This window comes from Amia ocellicauda, chromosome 3, assembly GCF_036373705.1.
Source record: "Amia ocellicauda isolate fAmiCal2 chromosome 3, fAmiCal2.hap1, whole genome shotgun sequence".
Lineage (NCBI taxonomy): Eukaryota > Metazoa > Chordata > Actinopteri > Amiiformes > Amiidae > Amia > Amia ocellicauda.
Genome location: NC_089852.1, coordinates 29,661,380 through 29,681,898, shown reverse-complemented (window position 1 = coordinate 29,681,898; position 20,519 = coordinate 29,661,380). Strand labels below are relative to the sequence as shown.

General features: G+C 40.7%; 1 protein-coding gene and 1 non-coding gene across 2 annotated transcripts; both read left to right on the top strand.

The window, feature by feature from the left end:
* The first annotated feature begins 2,300 nt into the window (after window positions 1–2,300).
* On the top strand, window positions 2,301–2,372 carry trnac-gca (transfer RNA cysteine (anticodon GCA)). Its single transcript has one exon. It is a non-coding gene; the product is annotated as a tRNA-Cys (tRNA).
* A 756-nt stretch (window positions 2,373–3,128) lies between these two features.
* Window positions 3,129–7,579, top strand: rpl19 (ribosomal protein L19). Its single transcript, XM_066698942.1, has 6 exons — window positions 3,129–3,242; window positions 4,558–4,664; window positions 5,997–6,119; window positions 6,522–6,642; window positions 6,926–7,036; window positions 7,407–7,579. The coding sequence occupies exons 1-6, from the start codon at window positions 3,238–3,240 to the stop codon at window positions 7,528–7,530; spliced, it is 591 nt and encodes a 196-aa protein (XP_066555039.1). The 5' UTR covers window positions 3,129–3,237; the 3' UTR covers window positions 7,531–7,579.
* The last annotated feature ends 12,940 nt before the right edge of the window (window positions 7,580–20,519 follow it).

Below are 20,519 nucleotides of genomic sequence, written 5' to 3'. Positions count from 1 at the left end.
CAGACGGAGCCCGTGGAATTCTGCTGACATTCTAGAACTGAAATCATAGACATCCTGGGCTTGGATCTGCGCATGAGGGAGTGAAGCAGTGCGTCTCTGACAATTGGGTATCTTTGCATTTGAGAAAATCTCTTATTTTCAAACAATCATGCTCTATCACATTTTAAGGGTAGCCCTGAACTGGAATAGATTACAAAGAAAACGATTTTGCTACTTCAGTTCTGTTCTGATGTGGTTCATGGTGGGTTGCCAAGGCCACAAAAGGCCTAGTTTTCTCATCCCCAGATCCAAGGTAGAAACAAGATGTCACGGGCTCCTTGTTACAATAGCAAGGGGTGAAATGGAGTGTCTGGTAATAAGAGCAAAAGCTTTTTTCAATCAATGCCTTCCACTTAGTGCACTAGTTATTAATGGGATTGCCCGTGATGGTGGCCTGGCGGGTTAATGTTAACAATACAAAACCAGCTACTGTCTTTCTCCTGAAGTGAAGGGTGACTGGGGTGCACTAGGTCATTCTAAAGCATCGGGAGCTCACTTGCAAAAGTAATTATTTATACCCTTACCTCTTTATCTCTATAGTACTGGGGCTACAAGAATTCCAGACACCGTCTGCTCGTCTGCTGTTCTCTCTGCCTCGATTGACACATGGTACTGCACTTCTCCGCTCCCTTCACTGGCTCCTGATCTCAGCTCGCATCCAGTTCAAGACTTTGACTCTTACCGTTCTCTCAACCAGACTGCACCTAGTTACCTACAGGCCCTCATCTGTCCAATCCCCCATAATAATTACAGAATTTCCTTAGTTTTACCATGATAACCTTCTTGAATCAAAACTAGTCTTTTGTTAAATATCCAGTAGGGTTTATAGTAACCAATTCCATGTCTTTAGAAACATAATGAAGTATGAATATAGACAAACAATGAATTATTAAGATTCAGGGTATGTAAAAAAGTAAGTGAACCCTGGCTCCATCAACTTAATTAAAGATTATATAATCAGGTGTTTAAATTATTAGGTAGATCTTCAGGGATGACTTTGGGAGGCCCCAAATAAAGAGCAGAGACTTTGAAGGTAAAGGTGTGTGGAAACACATCATGCCATGATCAAAAGAAAAATCTGAGGACCTCTGAAAAACAATTATTGATGCTCTTCACTCTAGAAAATGTTACAAAACCATTTTTAAAGAGACAGGGTAGCAATAATCCACCATCAGACAATAGACGAAAGCTCAAGAACACAGTCGCTCTACCCAGGAGCAGTTGTCCTAGCAAAATCTCTCCAAGAACAAACCAGCAAATGATCCAGGAAGTCACAAAGAACCCGAGGTTCTGCATGCCACTCTCACCTTGGCTAATGTGAATGCTCATGACTCAACTATCAGAAAAAGACTGAACAATAATGGTGTTCATGGAAGAACATTTCTGCCCACCTGAAGTTCACCAAAGAGCACACAGAAGATCCACAAGACTTTAACGGTTCGATTCCAATTCAAAAAGCTTTATTGTCCTTTTTTCAGGGTAGAAAAATTATTAAAGATTAATTGGCTTACAACACAACAACACACACCACACAAAATACAACAATGATTAAACAATACATACAAAACTTACATTGCAGAATTACCCTCAGTGCCCCTCCCTACTGTTTGAATAGCTTTTGCGCTAGAGATGTACTTAATTATTTTAAACATTGTATTTGATTTATTTGATAGAATTCTTGAATTGTATAATTAACTATATAGCTCAGCTGTATAATACGGCACGTTTCTGATTTTTGGAAATATCGACTTGTCTTGTATATAAGCTAAATCGATCAAATAACTAGACCAGCGGTTAAAGAATAATATAACAGTCAATTATTTAAAGTTAATTTCTTAGGTCAGACACCCCTATGACCAGACATGCCCCTGGTTGCGGGACATTGATTGTAGATTACAAATTAACCGATTAAAATCCTGCTGCGCCTTCATTTTGAAATGCTTCTGTTTATATATTTAGTTATATAAGTAATAATTAATAATGTAGGCTATTATTAAAATATACTATTCCGTTAGATATTACCTATTTTAAAGCATAATCAGAGTAAGTTCGCTCTCTTAATTAAAATCCGTGACATAATAAATACCTATCCAGGTGATAAAACACAACGGTGGACAATAGGCTAACCATGAGCGCAGTATCTCAGTAATTCAATATTAAAGTTTAGAAAGGCACTAGATAGAACAGAACATAGATGTCCGAATTTAAAACTTCAGGTGTTTAATTACACAAAGGTATGCGATAGAGACACGTATGCAGTGGGGGGTATAGCTCAGTGGTAGAGCATTTGACTGCAGATCAAGAGGTCCCCGCTTCAAATCCGGATGCCCCCTTGCATGGGAAATATTACTGATTTATTTTCACTTTATTGCCTTGTCTTGGCTGCCAGTCAGTTTCCCCCCGAGTGCAGAGCCCCGATACCCGGCCGTCCGAGGCGCTGCGCCCTGCGTGCAATGATGGACAGCAGACCCACACACGCCAAGTGTCTGGAGAAGAGTGAGAGCTGTTAAACTGTTTACATAACTCTCTCTTTAGCATTTCAACACAGAAGCAGAGGAAGTTCACGGTGTGACATTAAACCGTTGACAGATAGCTGCTGCCTAGGCGAGAAACTGGCAAGAATGGTGGACAAAACGGGGGTGATTATATCCAAAGTTGAATAGGACTTATTTCACAGCTATTTATTCATATATCGTTTGCTAATAATAATTGTATGATTATTTAGCAGGAGTAGAAATATAACACACGGTATGTGTCGCTGTATTGATATTTCATGTGGAATACATTATCGGGGATGAAGCGGATCAATTACAGTCATATTCCCCGGTGTTTCCTCACGGCTCCTCAGTGCCGTCTGGCGGCGACGCAGAACTGCGCAGAGAGGCATCACCTTTATCCCAGCATGCACCGGGGCAAAGTGTGGCTTTGGGGACATACCATTTGTAATCAGCGTAGGGAGATCCCGTTTCCGACAATCTACTTGTTCTGTTTTAACTTATAGCTAATAGTTTTAAAACATTTTCATTAAAAACAACGTTCAAATAACGGTAGCGTATTGTCTATAAACTGCCCTCTTGCTAAGAGAGATCTATTTTAGAGAGTGTGTGCCTTTCTGGTGGCGATGGGATCTCCCTTTCCTGATAATGGTATGGCTCCGCCTGACTCTGACTCTTTCTTTTCTCTCAAACAGCAGCAGCCATGAGGTAAGCGCTCTAGACCTGCTCCGGCCCTAAATTGATAAAATTGCCGAAAATATCGCTTTTAACCCTCTTCAGCAACGTGTGAATCCCCGCTCAGTTAGGTGTGAATGTGCGGTGCGCTGTATAAACCACGCTGGGTTGGAGGAAACGAGTGGATTAATGTGGAAATGTGTTCTCGAGGCAAAACGAAGAGGCCATGTTGTCATTTCTGGAATATAACGCCGTCCTAACGTGCAGCCGTCGCCGATTTTAAGACCAGTTTTGACACCTGTCGTGTACGTTAGACTACAGTATGCCACATAAACATTGACGGTGTTTAAATGAAGCATGTGTTTTATTAAGACCCTGTATTCTCTCCCGCACATGCACGCATGCCTGCACCCATCGCCCGGGCCCGCACGGCTCTGAAATCGAGCAGCGCGTTTAGGCCAAGCAACGCGAGATGTCTTCACTGTAATTTTAAGTTTATTGCCGGTTTATATCCACAGCATTGGTCACCTGTCATGCGTTTTAAACCTTACTTTAAGTCGTTTTGGAGTATTTTACAAGTTAGAAATTAAATGCACGTACTTTTAAAATGTGATGGGTTATTTGCTCAGTGAAATCCTACCCTGGCTGGTGTGATGTGAAATGTTCATACGATATGTACCGAGGCATTTTATAATGGATGTTTGAATGCAACCTATGCTAACGTTTTTTACTCAGTTTAAATATGCATTTTAATGTGACCGCGTTTCCTCTTGAACGGATTGCAACTGAAGTCTCATGTTTGATTTATCCGACCAAAAACTTTGGTCTTCCTATTAAATTGATTTGGGTGTATCAGACATTCTTCAGATACAGTGTCTTTATAGTTTTCAATATTGATCTTTGTTGGATGTCTGTTCCCTTCAGTAAAGCTTATTAACGGAACAAACTAAAATGCAATTTCAGATTCGTGTTGATATGGGAAAATAATAACGCAAAGTTATTTGAACTTGGTCTCTATATTTTAAAGACCTCAAGTAAATGATGGCCAATTGGTATAAACGAGGCTCTGCAAAACAACTTGCTAATTATTTTAAATTCTCCAGATTAGTAAAGGAACTTTATTAGAAGGTGTGATGGTCTGCATTGCCTAAAATTACCTCTATAGTCCAGGTTGAGAGCCCCAAATGCTGTCTCTGCATATATTTCAATGCAGAACATGGCTCATAAGTATAAGAATTGAAAGATTCAAATGATTGGGAAGATGCCTCGGTCTTGTGCTCGAATGGCATATAATGGTTGGCATTTGACTTTAAAAACATTAACAACTCTGTCCATCCCTCATTTCCAGCATGCTCAGGCTTCAGAAGCGGCTGGCGTCCAGCGTCCTCCGCTGTGGCAAGAAGAAGGTGTGGCTCGACCCCAACGAGACCAATGAGATCGCCAATGCCAACTCCAGTGAGTGCCCTCTGTCCCACAGCCCGGTCTGCTGGCTCGGGCTCACGGGCACTAACGTGTTTAGAAAGTCAGAAACGTAAAGCAGTTTTTTTTACATGACTTACAGAATGTTGCATAACTACTGCCTGAAGTAATGCTGAAATAGTAATCTACTCAAATTAGATGGTCTTATTTTCAGTGCAGTCTGAGCAATATTTGTGCAACATTTAATCTTTGCTCATTAGTGATCGCTTGCCTTGCTTATTTTATTTACCAGCAACCTGGTAGATGTAAGTTAAGTTTACTACCTGCAATGTAGTGCTCATTTTACAAGACTGGAAATCATTCTTGATTGTTGTTTTCAAACTCATGCCATTGTTCTGCTGCCTGATCAAGAGTCATTGTATTCACTCTAAAGGTTAGAGCTGTCAGTGTTTTACCTCTGGCAGGTCTGGTATTGAATCAATTTCATCTATTAAAGGGCAGCATGGTCTTGGATAATGAATGTGGAGAAACTTCAAAGTAACAGATTAAATGCTGTTTGCTGTGCTGGCTAGCTTGTAGAACAGGATGAAACCCAATGAGCCAGGGAAGCCTGAACTAATTAAGCAAGTTTTTGATGACCATTATCTTGATTGATGCTTTTTTTTGCATACATAGTAAATGGCTAATTTATTCTACCCTTAGCAAGCCTTGCATTTTTGTTTGAAAACCTTTTATATTGAAATTTTAATCTAAATGTATGCATAAAGATATGGTGGTCAATTTTGAGATGCCAAGCCCTTAATTATTTTCTTAGGGTAAAGTGACAGGATTGAGGATGTATTGAAAAAGCGGTTTTTAAATAGTTCTTAGTGCTTTATGTAGCCTATTAAGAAGTGTAGAGTTGCTGTTGCAGTCTTGTAATCTCCCTGCCCCAGATGGAGTTGTATTTGAGAAGCAGGTTGGGCAAGTCTGGGCATGTTCCTGTATGCTTGATGGTGTCTGTTTAGTTTATTCTACAATGTATTTATTTATTCCTTGGAAATGTAGTTACACTTCCTCTTTCAATTGCTGGAATTTTGGTCAATAACAACCTCCCTAATTATTTCCAGATTTGTAAGGTTTATCTCGGTCTTCATTCTGGCAAATAACTCGCAACCACATTGGATTAAAGAAAGATTGTTTGGTTTATTTAGCTTTAACTTTACTAACTACTTTTACCGAACCAAAACTTTCAACATAAACTGAAGTCTGCTTAAGCTTTCTCAAGGTTTTTTGTGCAGACTTGAATATTAGTGCAAATATGAGCCTTCAGATTCTCTGTGCAATCTGTCCACCCTTCTAAGTGTCGTTCAATCTTTCCCTCCACAGGACAGCAGATCAGGAAGCTGGTGAAGGATGGTCTGATCATCAGGAAGCCAGTGACTGTGCATTCACGTGCCCGCTGTCGCAAGAACATGCTGGCGCGCCGTAAGGGCCGCCACATGGGCATTGGTGAGTACCAGCCTTCGGAGACGGGCACTGTATTCGTGCACTTTCAAGGACTGTCAGTTTGGCAGTTAAATGAAGCTATATGATCAGGGTTATGTTCGACACAGAATAATGTTTTAACTGGCTGTAAATCTTTTTAGTGTTATTAGTGTTTTGCATGTTTACATTGAACACATTTCAGATCTTTAAATAGCAGGTATGTCAGTGTTAAAAGACCATACAATCCCTATTAACTCCAGTCAAGTTTGCATAGCTGTCTATGGTCTGTCGAGCACGATATGCAGTTCCACCTTGAACTGTTGAGTCCCGAGGATCACTGGACTGTAGGGCGGTCGTGTATTGTAGAGGCTGTGTGGTGTTTGGCCCACTGTGGTGTGGTTTATTAAGTCCTCTTCCTCCCTCCAGGTAAGAGGAAGGGTACTGCCAACGCCCGTATGCCAGAGAAGCTGTCGTGGATGCGCCGCATGCGAATTCTGCGCCGTCTGCTGCGCCGTTACCGGGAGTCCAAGAAGATCGATCGCCACATGTGAGTTGGGGTTGTGGGCTCGCCGGGACACTCGTGAGTTTGACTTTTCTATGACTGACGGATGCCCTCCAGACTCCTGGTGCAGCATGTCCGGTTTCAGTAATGGTATAGGGTAGCTGCAGATTTTCTTTCCATTCTCCTAAAAGGAATTGTGATGGATCTGTAAAATAAGTCCCCTACGGAGCATTGCTCTCCTTATTGAAGAAGCTATAAGCTTGAGTTGGTAGCACGGTTGATCTATCCTGTGGGCTTACAGGACAATCCATTCTCTTCTACCCTGCAGGTACCACAGTCTGTATCTGAAGGTTAAGGGAAACGTCTTCAAGAACAAGCGCATCCTGATGGAGCACATTCACAAGCTGAAGGCAGACAAGGCTCGCAAGAAGCTCCTGGCGTAAGTGTTCGCACCGCACAGTGTTGCAGGGGATCTGTTGGACCTGGGCCCTCTGTCTCCAGTTTCTCAGTTCTACTCCATGGGCACTGAATAAGTGCTTCATTGTAGTCTGTATATAATTTGACATTTGAATATAATTTGAATAGTTTAGTCCATAGAATTAGGCATTACGTTGCTGGTTTCTTTAGACATTTTATGTTTTCCTACCAACCAGTCCTTTAATACCAGATTGATGCAGAGTTTTATAGACCATCAGAAATTTGATGGACTACATGCTTTTAAGACCATAGTCCTCATGCCATTCTCTGATCAGTTTGTATTGTGCGTATACTCACGAATTCTTCATTAACCCTCTCTCTCGTCACTGCAGTGACCAGGCAGAGGCTCGCCGCTCCAAGACCAAGGAAGCTCGCAAGCGTCGCGAGGAGCGTCTCCAGGCCAAGAAGGAGGAGATCATCAAGACTCTGTCCAAGGAAGAGGAGACCAAGAAATGAGCCTTGTCCCCACTTTCTCTTCGTTAATAAAGTGTACAGAAAGACACAACCTCTCGCATTCTCATTTAAATGGTCTGCTCTAGCTGAAGGGGGGGAGGGGAGGGGAGGGGGGGGCATCAGAGCTTAGTTTAATATAAAAATTAATGGCCAACTTGTGTATTCTACAGAACTCGCTTTTATTAGAATTCATTGGTTGCAACATTACAGCCTATTAAGTAGATTTTACTCCGTGAGGTGACTTGCAATCTGTGATCAGAAGGTGTTACACTGTCATCGCCAGCCCCTTCACACCGGCACCACCTGGGTAATGGTGTTGGCTGGTGTGGGGGGCACATGCACTGGTAGTGGGGCTGGATTGGCTACCACTGACCTGGGTGAGGGAGTTGAAGGGCACGATAGTCCTACAGTGGACTTCCTTCTCCGACCAGATCTAGGCTGCTTATTGAAATGGTGCAAATGCGTGTGCCTGCGCTGCGAGGGTAGAGGAGGATTGTTTGAGGTTCAAGATAAAACCGTTAAAGGATTTCAGTGTTGTATTTAATTGTGCGAAGAGTTACAGGTCTGCTTTCACAGACCGAGAATAGCTCTAGTCATGGACTACCCACTGGTACTTTAGGTGGACTAGTCGAGGACTGGAAAGCCACCAAAAGGGCTCCTGTAAGTGCCTGATCCATCCTATGTTATGAGTTTAGCCTATACTTTTAACTGGCACTGTGCAAGGGTGTGAATATTTCAGATCTTCAGTTGTATGGCAATACATGTGGGATATTTCTTCCCTCTCCTTTACCATGTGGCTTGAAGTTGCTTTCATCAGAAGAGACTGCGCCTTTATAAATTAGCAGGTGCTTTTTGAAATAAAAATTATACAGAAAAGTAATGCAAAATACAGAAATATACAGTATGTCAACAGGTGGTCCATCTAGTGTTCATAATTAAGATAAACGGCAACTTTATAGTACTAAAGCACAAATGAATAAAACTATTGTGTTGCACTTATTGCAATGCAACTGGTGTTAATTTGGCAACAGTGTAAATGATGCTTGATTTAAAATGTAGTCTTTCCATTTAAAGGCTACTTTAAAATCCAGTTGTGGTGGACACAGTCATGGCCACTGTGACACTGAACATAGGTGCTGCTGGAAAGACCACTCCTCTGCTCTTAGCTGTAGAGTATTCTGTCATCTGGTAAGTATTGAAACATCATGTCTGCCCATGAGAGCTGCCCTTCCTGCTATGTACTGTTGCATTGATTGTGAGGAGTTTTTGTTTTGTTTTTTAATTATAGAGTCAAACCTATAATTTATACACTCCTACTAACATATAAGTACATATAAAATTATTATTTTGGCAATTTGTCTGCCTCCAAATGTCAAGGTGTGTCTTGTTGGGAAGATGGAGATTCAATAGCCTTTGATATGACAGGCATATATTTAATGTAATACATTTAAAATTGCCCTCCAGAGTTAATGTTTTGGGAAAATGACCTAAACTCAATAATTTGGGAGCCTGGCATGTAAACCAAGGTATTGAATATTGTCTTGATCTGATTATAGAGAGACTGTGCCATTGTTGAGAATTGTAAAGTACTGTTGAGTAGGAAGCTGTTTTTTTTTTCTCAGTGAGCCAAATGCTTGCTTTATTGGAAATTAGATCAATGCCGAGACATTGTCCTTATTCCATGAATATGTGTATATTTATATCCACAAGAATTAGATTTACCCCTTTATTTTTTTTAATTTAGGCAGCACTGTGGAGTAGTGGTTAGTGGAAAGTTGTGGGTTCAAATCCCGGGTAGAGCAGTGCTGTTGTACCCTTGAGCAGGTACTTCAGTTAGATTGCTCCAGTAAAATGCCCAGCTGTATAAATGGGTACAAATGTAAGTCACCCTGGATAAGAGCGTCTGCTAAATGACAATAATAATAATTTAGATTTTTAGGAAAAGTTAATTACGTTAGTGAAATTATGCAGCAGAGTATTGTAGCTTCTAGTAACAGCAGGTTTGCTCTGACCATTCTGCCTGTGATTGAGCTGGCCACCTCTTGGTCTGGGTTTCATAACATGAGGTGAAATGGGCCGTGAGTGTGGGGGCGGTCTGACCCGAGTGTTGATCAAGGACTGTATGATTCATGTAGTTCTGAGTTATGATTTTAATTAACATCTTAATATGTACATTAGACATTCAAATGGAATACAGAGTCTTGGTTGTATATACAGATGGGTGACAAAGTAAAGGACAAACCAACATAAAGTGTCTCAGTAAGGTGTTTGGCACCACGAGCCATCAGAACAGCTTCGATGCTCTTGGCACAGATTCTACGAGTCTCTGGACTCTACTGGAGGGATGAACACATTCTTCCAAAAGATATTCCCTCATTTGGGGTATTTAATTATTTATTTGTTTTATTTACTCCAGCATTCACAGTTTGGTTTTCCTATTATTGTGGGGTAAATATTGCTAGTTAAACATTAGAAATCCTACTGTATCTGAAATGCAACCTTATCTATAGAATTGTTAACTTAATTCTCCAAACTAATTTAGAATAAGGCGCTTGTCATCTTGGCTTTAGTTGTTAAATGTAAATTTGGTTTATGATGAAACCCATACTGCTATTTATTTAAAAATAAAATGGGGGATTTTGCTTTTCCTGGGAAATGTAAATATAAGAACATAAGAAAGTTTGCAAACGAGAGGAGGCCATTTGACCCATGGTGCTTGTTTGGTGTCCATTAATAACTAACTGATCCAAGGATCCTGTCCAGTCTATTTTTAAATGTTCCCAAATTGTCCACTTCTACCACATCGCTGGGGGGTTTGTTCCAGATTGTGACGCCTCTCTGTGTGAAGAAGTGTCTCCTGTTTTTTGTCTTGAATGCCTTGAAGCCCAATTTCCATTTGTGTCCCCGGGGGCGTGTGTCCCTGCTGATCTGGAAAAGCTCCTCTGGTGTGATGTGGTCGATGTCTTTCATGATTTTGAAGACTTGAATCAAGTCCCCAGTAGTCTCCTCTGTTCCAGGGTGAAAAGGTTCAGTTCCTCAGTCTCTCAGTAGGACTTTCCCTTCAGACCTGGAATAAGTCTGGTTGCTCTCCTCTGAACTGCCTCTAGAGCAGCGATATCTTTCTTGAAGTGTGGAGCCCAGAGCTGCACACAGTATCCAGATGAGCTCTAACTAGTGCAGTACAGTCTGAACATCACTGCCCCTGTTCTCAATTCTACACTTTTGACAATATACCCTAACATTGTGTTTGCCTTTTTTATTGCTTCCCCACATTGTTTGGATGGAGAAAGTGAGGAGTCCACATAGACTCCTAGGTCTTTCTCATGTGTGACTTCATCTAGTTCTATTCCTCCCATAGTGTAATTATAGTGGACATTTTTGTTACCTGCATGTACACTCACCTAAAGGATTATTAGGAACACCATACTAATACTGTGTTTGACCCCCTTTTGCCTTCAGAACTGCCTTAATTCTACGTGGCATTGATTCAACAAGGTGCTGAAAGCATTCTTTAGAAATGTTGGCCCATATTGATAGGATAGCATCTTGCAGTTGATGGAGATTTGTGGGATGCACATCCAGGGCACGAAGCTCCCGTTCCACCACATCCCAAAGATACTCTATTGGGTTGAGATCTGGTGACTGTGGGGGCCAGTTTAGTACAGTGAACTCATTGTCATGTTCAAGAAACCAATTTGAAATGATTCGACCTTTGTGACATGGTGCATTATCCTGCTGGAAGTAGCCATCAGAGGATGGGTACATGGTAGTCATAAAGGGATGGACATGGTCAGAAACAATGCTCAGGTAGGCCGTGGCATTTAAACGATGCCCAATTGGCACTAAGGGGCCTAAAGTGTGCCAAGAAAACATCCCCCACACCATTACGCCACCACCACCAGCCTGCACAGTGGTAACAAGGCATGATGGATCCATGTTCTCATTCTGTTTACGCCAAATTCTGACTCTACCATCTGAATGTCTCAACAGAAATCGAGACTCATCAGACCAGGCAACATTTTTCCAGTCTTCAACTGTCCAATTTTGGTGAGCTTGTGCAAATTGTAGCCTCTTTTTCCTATTTGTAGTGGAGATGAGTGGTACCCGGTGGGGTCTTCTGCTGTTGTAGCCCATCCGCCTCAAGGTTGTACGTGTTGTGGCTTCACAAATGCTTTGCTGCATACCTCGGTTGTAACGAGTGGTTATTTCAGTCAAAGTTGCTCTTCTATCAGCTTGAATCAGTCGGCCCATTCTCCTCTGACCTCTAGCGTCAACAAGGCATTTTCGCCCACAGGACTGCCGCATACTGGATGTTTTTCCCTTTTCACACCATTCTTTGTAAACCCTAGAAATGGTTGTGCGTGAAAATCCCAGTAACTGAGCAGATTGTGAAATACTCAGACCGGCCCGTCTGGCACCAACAACCATGCCACGCTCAAAATGGCTTAAATCACCTTTCTTTCCCATTCAGACATTCAGTTTGGAGTTCAGGAGATTGTCTTGACCAGGACCACACCCCTAAATGCATTGAAGCAACTGCCATGTGATTGGTTGGTTAGATACTTGCATTAATGAGAAATTGAACAGGTGTTCCTAATAATCCTTTAGGTGAGTGTAATACCTTGCACTTGTCTGAATATTATCCAAGTCCCTTTGAATAGCCTGTGCTGCCGAGATTGTATCTGCTGAGCCACCTATTTTAGTATCATCTGCAAATGTGACAAGTTTGCTAACTATCCCAGAGTCTAGATAATTAATTTAGATTAGAAAAAGCAAAGGCCTTAGTACTGATCCCTGTGGAACTCCACTTACAATCTCACTCCAGTTAGAAGAGACTCCTCTAATCGACACCCTCTGTTTCCTATACATCAACCAGTTCATAATCCATCTACTTACATTACCCTGAATGCCTACAGCTTCCAAGTTTAGGATCAGTCTTTGGTGTGGAACCTTATCAAAAGCTTTCTGAAAATCTAAGTACAGTGAGGGAAAAAAGTATTTGATCCCCTGCTGATTTTGTACGTTTGCCCACTGACAAAGAAATGATCCGTCTATAATTTTAATGGTAGGTGTATTTTAACAGTGAGAGACAGAATAACAACAAAAGAATCCAGAAAAACGCATTTCAAAAAAGTTATACATTGATTTGCATGTTAATGAGGGAATCATTTCTTTGTCAGTGGGAAAACATACAAAATCAGCAGGGGATCAAATACTTTTTTCCCCTCACTGTACATCATATCATATGCTTTCATGTGATCTGCAGTTGAAGTTAATGGTGTATAAATAAAGGTAAAGTACTGTTGGAAATATCCCATCTGGCCCAGGTGATTTGTTTGTTTTTAATTCTGCTAGTCCCTTTAGTACCTCCTCCTCATGTATCCTGATCTCTCTTAGGGTTTGTGGACTGATTGTTAACCTTTGGCATGTTATCTGTTTTTTTTATTTTGTAAAAATTCTCATTTAGAACATTTGCCACATATTGTTTGTTTTCTAAGATACTTCAATTTTTAGCCTTTAGTACCCATTTCACTTCCTCCATTATTGACCTCTTGCTGTTGTTGTATTGAAAAAAAACGGTTTGCATTAGTTTTAGCTCCAATAGCTATGTTTCTTTATATTTCCCTGTTTGCTTTCCTGATCCCTTTTAAGATCTGTGTAGTTTTCTGTATTGTTTGTATTTTGTTTAGTCTCTATTCCTTTTGTACATGCTATACAACATTTTCTTTCTCTTGATATTTTATTGCATACTTCTATTAAACCATTTTGACCAATGTTTTTTGGTCCTCAATTTGCTAAGTTTTGGTACAAATTTCCCCTGAGCCTCTAGTAGTATATTCTTGAAAAATAACCATCAATTTTTGACTGAATCTGTATACAGTGTGCTCCATCTCTTCTCATACCTTCAAGGTTTGCTTTTCTAAAATTGTAGGCCATTGTTTTAGACTTGGTCCTTGTTTTTTTTAAGTATGCCTTGAAGCTAACCATATTGTGATCACAGTTCACCATTGGTTCTCTAACTCTATCTTGGTCATTTGAAAATATCAAATCAATGCAGGTACTCTCTCTGGTTGGTTCCCTAATAAAAGAGCTAAGGGTTTTAAATTGATAAAGCGAAGTAGTAATTTAACATTCATTTGCTCTAAAGCCATGCTGATGTACAGGCTACTGGCTCTGTTAGATCCTACTAGGGAAATTGTAACATGTAATTCACTCAGATCCAGTACCTGTCTCTCTACGGTGAAGCTATATATATATATATATATATACACTCACCTATAGGATTATTAGGAACACCTGTTCAATTTCTCATTAATGCAATTATCTAACCAACCAATCACATGGCAGTTGCTTCAATGCATTTAGGGGTGTGGTCCTGGTCAAGACAATCTCCTGAACTCCAAACTGAATGTCTGAATGGGAAAGAAAGGTGATTTAAGCAATTTTGAGCGTGGCATGGTTGTTGGTGCCAGACGGGCCGGTCTGAGTATTTCACAATCTGCTCTGTTACTGGGATTTTCACGCACAACCATTTCTAGGGTTTACAAAGAATGGTGTGAAAAGGGAAAAACATCCAGTATGCGGCAAGATGCTATCCTATCAATATGGGCCAACATTTCTAAAGAATGCTTTCAGCACCTTGTTGAATCAATGCCACGTAGAATTAAGGCAGTTCTGAAGGCGAAAGGGGGTCAAACACAGTATGAGTATGGTGTTCCTAATAATCCTTTAGGTGAGTGTGTATATATATATATATATATATGTGTGTGTGTGTGTGTGTGTGTGTATTTTCTTCCAGTATAAATCTGGTAATTAAATATGTTGTTATTTAAATGTATATCAGCACACACATATGGTTTAATTTTAACTCTCACTCAAATACATTTAGATTATCTGCACAATTGTTTTCCGCGAGGCATAATGGGGATTCTGTCAATCTCAATATTTGGGTACCTCTGTCTTCCTCTTGTGGCTGTTCTCTGTACCTGTGGGGCCTACTGTTATATCCTTTAAGCTTTTTAAATTATTCTGTCGATTCTTGCAGGACTGAAAAGTTAAGAGATGATGCATTAATTTATGTCAAGGCAAACAATATATTAATATGTGTATCCTATTTAAAAAACACCATTCTAACCCCTTTAGACACATAGTTAGTATGTATACATAGTGGTGTTCACAATTGTACATGTATTGATTGGAGGGATTGATCATGGCCTTCATTGTACTTGACCCATAGTTCTGTCAACAAGCTCTTTGTGTAAAATAGTATTTATTCCAGGAAAGTTCGATGGATACATTTGGGTCTATTTTTAAATGAAGCACCTGCATGCTCAATTATAATTTGTATCGGAGATCAGGTTTGTTGATTATGTGGATATTTGTCTTAAATGGATTCAGCAAACTTTCTGTTTAACATTGAACAGCAAACAACAACAACTTGACTTTCCACACCGACTTTCTAATTTCAGTGGCAGTTTGCCTCGGTTTAACCGCTAATGAAAGATTTGTAAAAATATCAGGCTAGTTTTTCCTGGTATTACAAAAATACACGGTTTCTACTACAGAAGCACAAAGAGGCCCTTATGTAAAACAAACATACACTAGAACGAGTACAGGAAAAAGGAGTACATAGTGTGTACGAAGGTAAAAAATATACAAATCTGTAATGTGTGTTGTTTTAAAATTACATTTCTGTATACTTCTGATAAGGAGGAAACTTGAGCTTATGTTGGGTATTAATCGGTGGGGAGCTCAGAATTTGGGTGCCACTGGTCTCTATGGTTATGGCAAAGCGCCAGGAGAGCAATTTGGCAGACGCCCTGGGGTGAACAGCGGGGTTTGTGTAGATGGGCACTGAGGTTCGCTTGTTAGCTGCTTAAGCGAGCTGTACTGGTTGCTGCTGAGGCCCCAGCCTGAATAATCTCACTGCAGTAATGGCCCCTCATTTTACAGGCTCTGTAAACTCTCTCACACCAAGGACCCACAGGGTGTTCTTGCGGGTGGTGGGGGAAAAATGTAATAATTCATACAGTACCACAAAAAAAGTGACCTAAAATAATGTAATAATGAATCAAGGGGAATTAAACCAATATTAGACTAATATACAAAAATCAGGGATGACTATGTTTGAGAAATGTAGTCAGTTTATCCTGTTCCCAGCAGGGGGCGCTCAGAGCTACATACATGGGTAATAGTGTGGCTATTTTTGTGACAGTGGGACTGGAGGAGCTGTTTACGGAGCAGAGGCAGGGGAGAGGTGAGGTTCGTACCAGGTCACTGCAAAGCTGTAAACACAACTCTATTTGATTATTGGGTTTATTGCTTTTATATTCACCTAGAGCTTCACCCAAGTTCTCTTTACCCTATTTTGCTTAAACCAGTTGCCCACTGTCTTCATCTATGAAGTTACTATATAGTTGCTAGTTAACAGTCTTCCAAAAGACCTGTATCATTGATCCTGTTTAAAAGATGAAGCTGTCATGTCTTCTCTGGTTTGTGACAGAGATACTCCTCAGATGTTCTCTCCACTGGCTCCCAGTTCAAGATCTTGGTTCTTAGCATTGTCTCTACCAAACTGCACCCAACTTTCATAAGGGCATCTGGACAAAGCAGACATATGTCCCCCAATAGTTTTAGATGGCAGATTTCCCTGCATTATTAATATCAGGAGGAGACTGATTTGTTTAGTACTCATCAGCATCTAGGAAATGATGAGTTACTGTAAACAGATCTGTGGTTAGAAAGCACTGCTGCTCGGCTAAATTAACTAAGTGACTAACTAACTAACTAACTCCAGTCATGCCTCTGCAGTCTCATAGGGACTGAAACAATGTCCTGATCCCCCCTCCATTCAAATCCAGGTCTGACTCTGTGTGAGGCTGAGGTTCACAGGGAGGTCTGGACACAGTGTACAGTCCAGTGGAAAAAACATACTGGACAGTACAGCAGAAAATAATTAAATTCAAGCCAGGCAATAAATATAAATACAGACATATAAATATGAATGTATATGAATACATCCCTGGTATATGAAGCTTCTGGGAGATGAAGAAGACTTAATTGAAGACCTACACATAAATTAAAGTATTCCCATATGTTCCAGTGTGCACGTCTGTGTCATTTCTGTGAAAAAATAGAATACGTTATTATTTTTATTATTATTATTATTATTTCTAATAAGTACCAAGTATACAAAGTGAATGCACAATGGGCACCAGTCTTTTTTGCGTGAGCCAAATACTATTACTATTACTACTATTACTACTACTACTACTACTAATAATAATAATAATAAATAGTAGTAACGATGTGGGTGTACAAAACGGAAATTAATTAAGATGAGCAGATATTTTTTAAACATAGTCTATAATTGTAAATTGTTTACACAAGGTTGTAAGGAACTCTCTATTGAGGTGAATTAATAATTACTAGGGGATCTGATTCAGTTACTTGTATTCCTAAAGGGTCTGGACCAAATACAGTTACTAAAAATAGGAGCCTTCTTTACACAAAGAGATGTAGAGGTCTGGAGCAAAGCATGCACTGAGGTGTCTGAGGCTGGCTCTCTGAAGTCTGTATGTCTTGGCAGTAACCTGAGGACTGAGATGGCCTTGGTGACTCAGGTGACTGAAAGAAATGCCAGAGTTCTGTGATTCATAACAGAAGTGCTTTAATCTAGGATCTGGAGATGTGCAGGGAGAGCAGACATCGTGTGCCTGGGAGGAGGGAGGCCTCGGGGCTTGTTTACCACAAAGTGAAGGAGGCTGGGAACTTCTGTTGAGAATAATCACCGTTACGGGGGTCGGTTCTTGTGTACGTTGAGCTGGTGTGCCGGGCCTGTGATTAACTCTGCTCAGACATTACTGCTCTCTCCTGACTCTCCCACCAATCCTCTCCCTGACTCTGACACCTCTCTCTCCTTGCCCCTCTCCCTGTCTTCCTTCCTGTCTCTCACCCGCCTCTCTCCCTGTTCCCCATCCTCTTCCCTCTCCTTGTCTTTCCCCACCTCTCCCCCTGCGTCTCCTATTGTTTCCCTTCCTGCTTCTGTCTCTGTATCTCAGCCTCCGCTCTCCCTGCCCCGAGCACAGCTCCCGAGGAATGCGCCCGAGTCAGCTGTTTCACATAAGACTCTTGCTACTGACATCCTGTGAGCCGAATTCTGCTCCAGCACCCTGGAGAGAAGCTGACTGACCTAGTTAGGTCTTGCCAGGGGGAGTAGATTACCCTGCGGGGAAATGTGTGTGTCCGTGTGTGTGTGTGTGTGTTATAAGGCTTGTAAAAGACAGCTCTTCCCCCCAATACCTTTGGTTTCAGAAGCCCAATCGTCTCTGATGAAGACCAAATCAGGGACAAAGACACATTGGCTCTCTCTCTCTCCGCAGTACCTCTGGGCTGTGACAGAAGAATGAGATAACAGACTCAGCTGGGTATATGCAGTACTCATGGGGTGTTTAATAAAGTTTGGTCTTTATCCCGGCTATCGGATATTGTACAGGAGCAGAAGTCATAACCTCAGCTGAGATCTGATGGAAGATGAGGTCAGCCCTAGAGTATACCATGCAGGGGAAGTGAGAGATGGAGTGGCAGTACAATATAACTGTTTATATACCAGCTCCTCCTTCAGGCATCAAGGAACAGTCTGTCTAGCCACATGGAGAAGCGGCCGGGGGGGGGCAACTAAGAATGATAAATTCCAAATCAGTCACAGACATCCACACACACACAGATATACACACACACACTCATACAGATTGAGACACAAAGATAGATGTGCTCATACACATCTAGTACAGGGAGCACTTAAAACATGCAGTAGCATTATTAAAAGTCTACAGTGCACTAATTAGAGCTCTCCTGGAAAATCGTGTAGGATTGTGAATTAGATCAATCCATCTGTGTATGTGTGTCTCATCAGAGAGATAGAATCCGCTACTGAAGATGTTACTCGGGGGTTTCTGAGAAAGGTCACGCCGAACTTGATTTTTTTAAAGCCGAGATCGTGTTGCAACAGTGGATCAGAAATCTGTGGGTTGTCATCAAGTTTTAGCCTTGATGTTTCAGACAGTCAGACCGATTCATTCTGAAACTTTCCATGAAGTATGAGGGCGGTCCTACAGGTGTCCAGGGTGTGGGAAAGTGTCTGATTATATGCTTGGCTCAGTGCATGTATGCAATATATATACTCCAGATGCAAATAATTATGAAACAAAGCCAAATACCTTGCTGTCAGAGAACATATTGTACAGATCTTAACATCTTCCAACTGTGTGCAATTCTGGTGAAACACTAGAAGAAAGAGATGTGTAGTTCAAAGACCTCTTCAAGATCAATATTGATACACGGTTTCCACAAATGTAAACTGACATTCAGAAATGAAAACGGGGCACACGTCTTCACACAGAGAGGTGGAGATCTCCCCAGCCATGTTGTGGAAGCTGACTAGTTGGGATCATTCAAAATCAGACGGATCTTGGATCATTTAGAAATGTGTGGTTCCCAACCTGGTTGTTACCTCACTTTAGGTCCACAAACAAAGAAATGGGGTCATCAATTCAGGGTGATATTTGTTGATCAGTTTTGGGTGTTTTAGAAAATATATAATAATGAGATAGAATGCATTGAACTGAATGTACAAACAGAATTAGTACACATAATAATGTCATATTTTGCCAATGCCAATCTGTACAGCATTTTGGGGTTTGAGAAAAAAATGACAAGATTTAAGCCCTTGCACCTGCATATACATACTATACACAGTCCACACATTGACATGCTGACCCATTCTATGATTCACTAACCAGGAGGTTTCCCCAAAGTCAATATTATCCTAATCAAGGGATAAATCAGCATGTGCACACTACGCTCCAGTTCGTTACACACACACTCTCTATTTCTCTGCACATAGCATTACTTCATCACTTCTTATCATGTGCAGTCCTTTTGTTGATGTTGCTGAACTATCAGTTTGTCCTTATAGCCCCTTCATAGTCAGCCAAGTTGCTTAATTAATGAGCTTCCTCAGAAGCACACTGTGTCCCCTGGTATGATGATGAACAAACTTCTTGTTCTTTCTAAAACACATAAAGTTTTGCAAGTGATGCAATTTGGTGCCAAATGGTGTTATATTAGAGATTATAGTTTGAGGGAAGTTACTATGCTGACTGATCAAAGCAGGGAGCCAACTTTAGAGCTGTCTGTGGAGTAACATTGTGTGGCAGGGGCTACAGAGGACTCGGGTGTGTGGGGGTGACGGTTAACGACAGCGAAGTGTTAAAACTCCAGTCATGCCTCTGCAGTCTCATAGGGACTGAAACAATGTACAGTCCAGTGGAAAAACATACTAGACAGTACAGCAGAAAATAATTAAATTCAAGCCAGGCAATAAATATAAATACAGACGTATAAATATGAATGTATAGAATACATCCCTGGTATATGAAGCTTCTGGGAGATGAAGAAGACTTAATTGAAGACCTACACATAAATGAAAGTATTCCCATATGTCCCAGTTTGCACGTCTGTGTCATTTCTGTGAAAAAATAGAATACGTTATTATTATTTTTATTATTATTATTATTATTATTTCTAATAAGTAACAAGTATACAAAGTGAATGCACAATGGGCACCAGTCTTTTTTGCGTGAGCCAAATACTATTACTATTACTACTATTACTACTACTACTACTACTACTACTATTACTACTATTACTACTACTACTACTACTAATAATAATAATAATAAATAGTAGTAACGATGTGGGTGTACAAAACGGAAATTAATTAAGATGAGCAGATATTTTTTAAACATAGTCTATAATTGTAAATTGTTTACACAAGGTTGTAAGGAACTCTCTATTGAGGTGAATTAATAATTACTAGGGGATCTGATTCAGTTACTTGTATTCCTAAAGGGTCTGGACCAAATACAGTTACTAAAAATAGGAGCCTTCTTTACACAAAGAGATGTAGAGGTCTGGAGCAAAGCATGCAC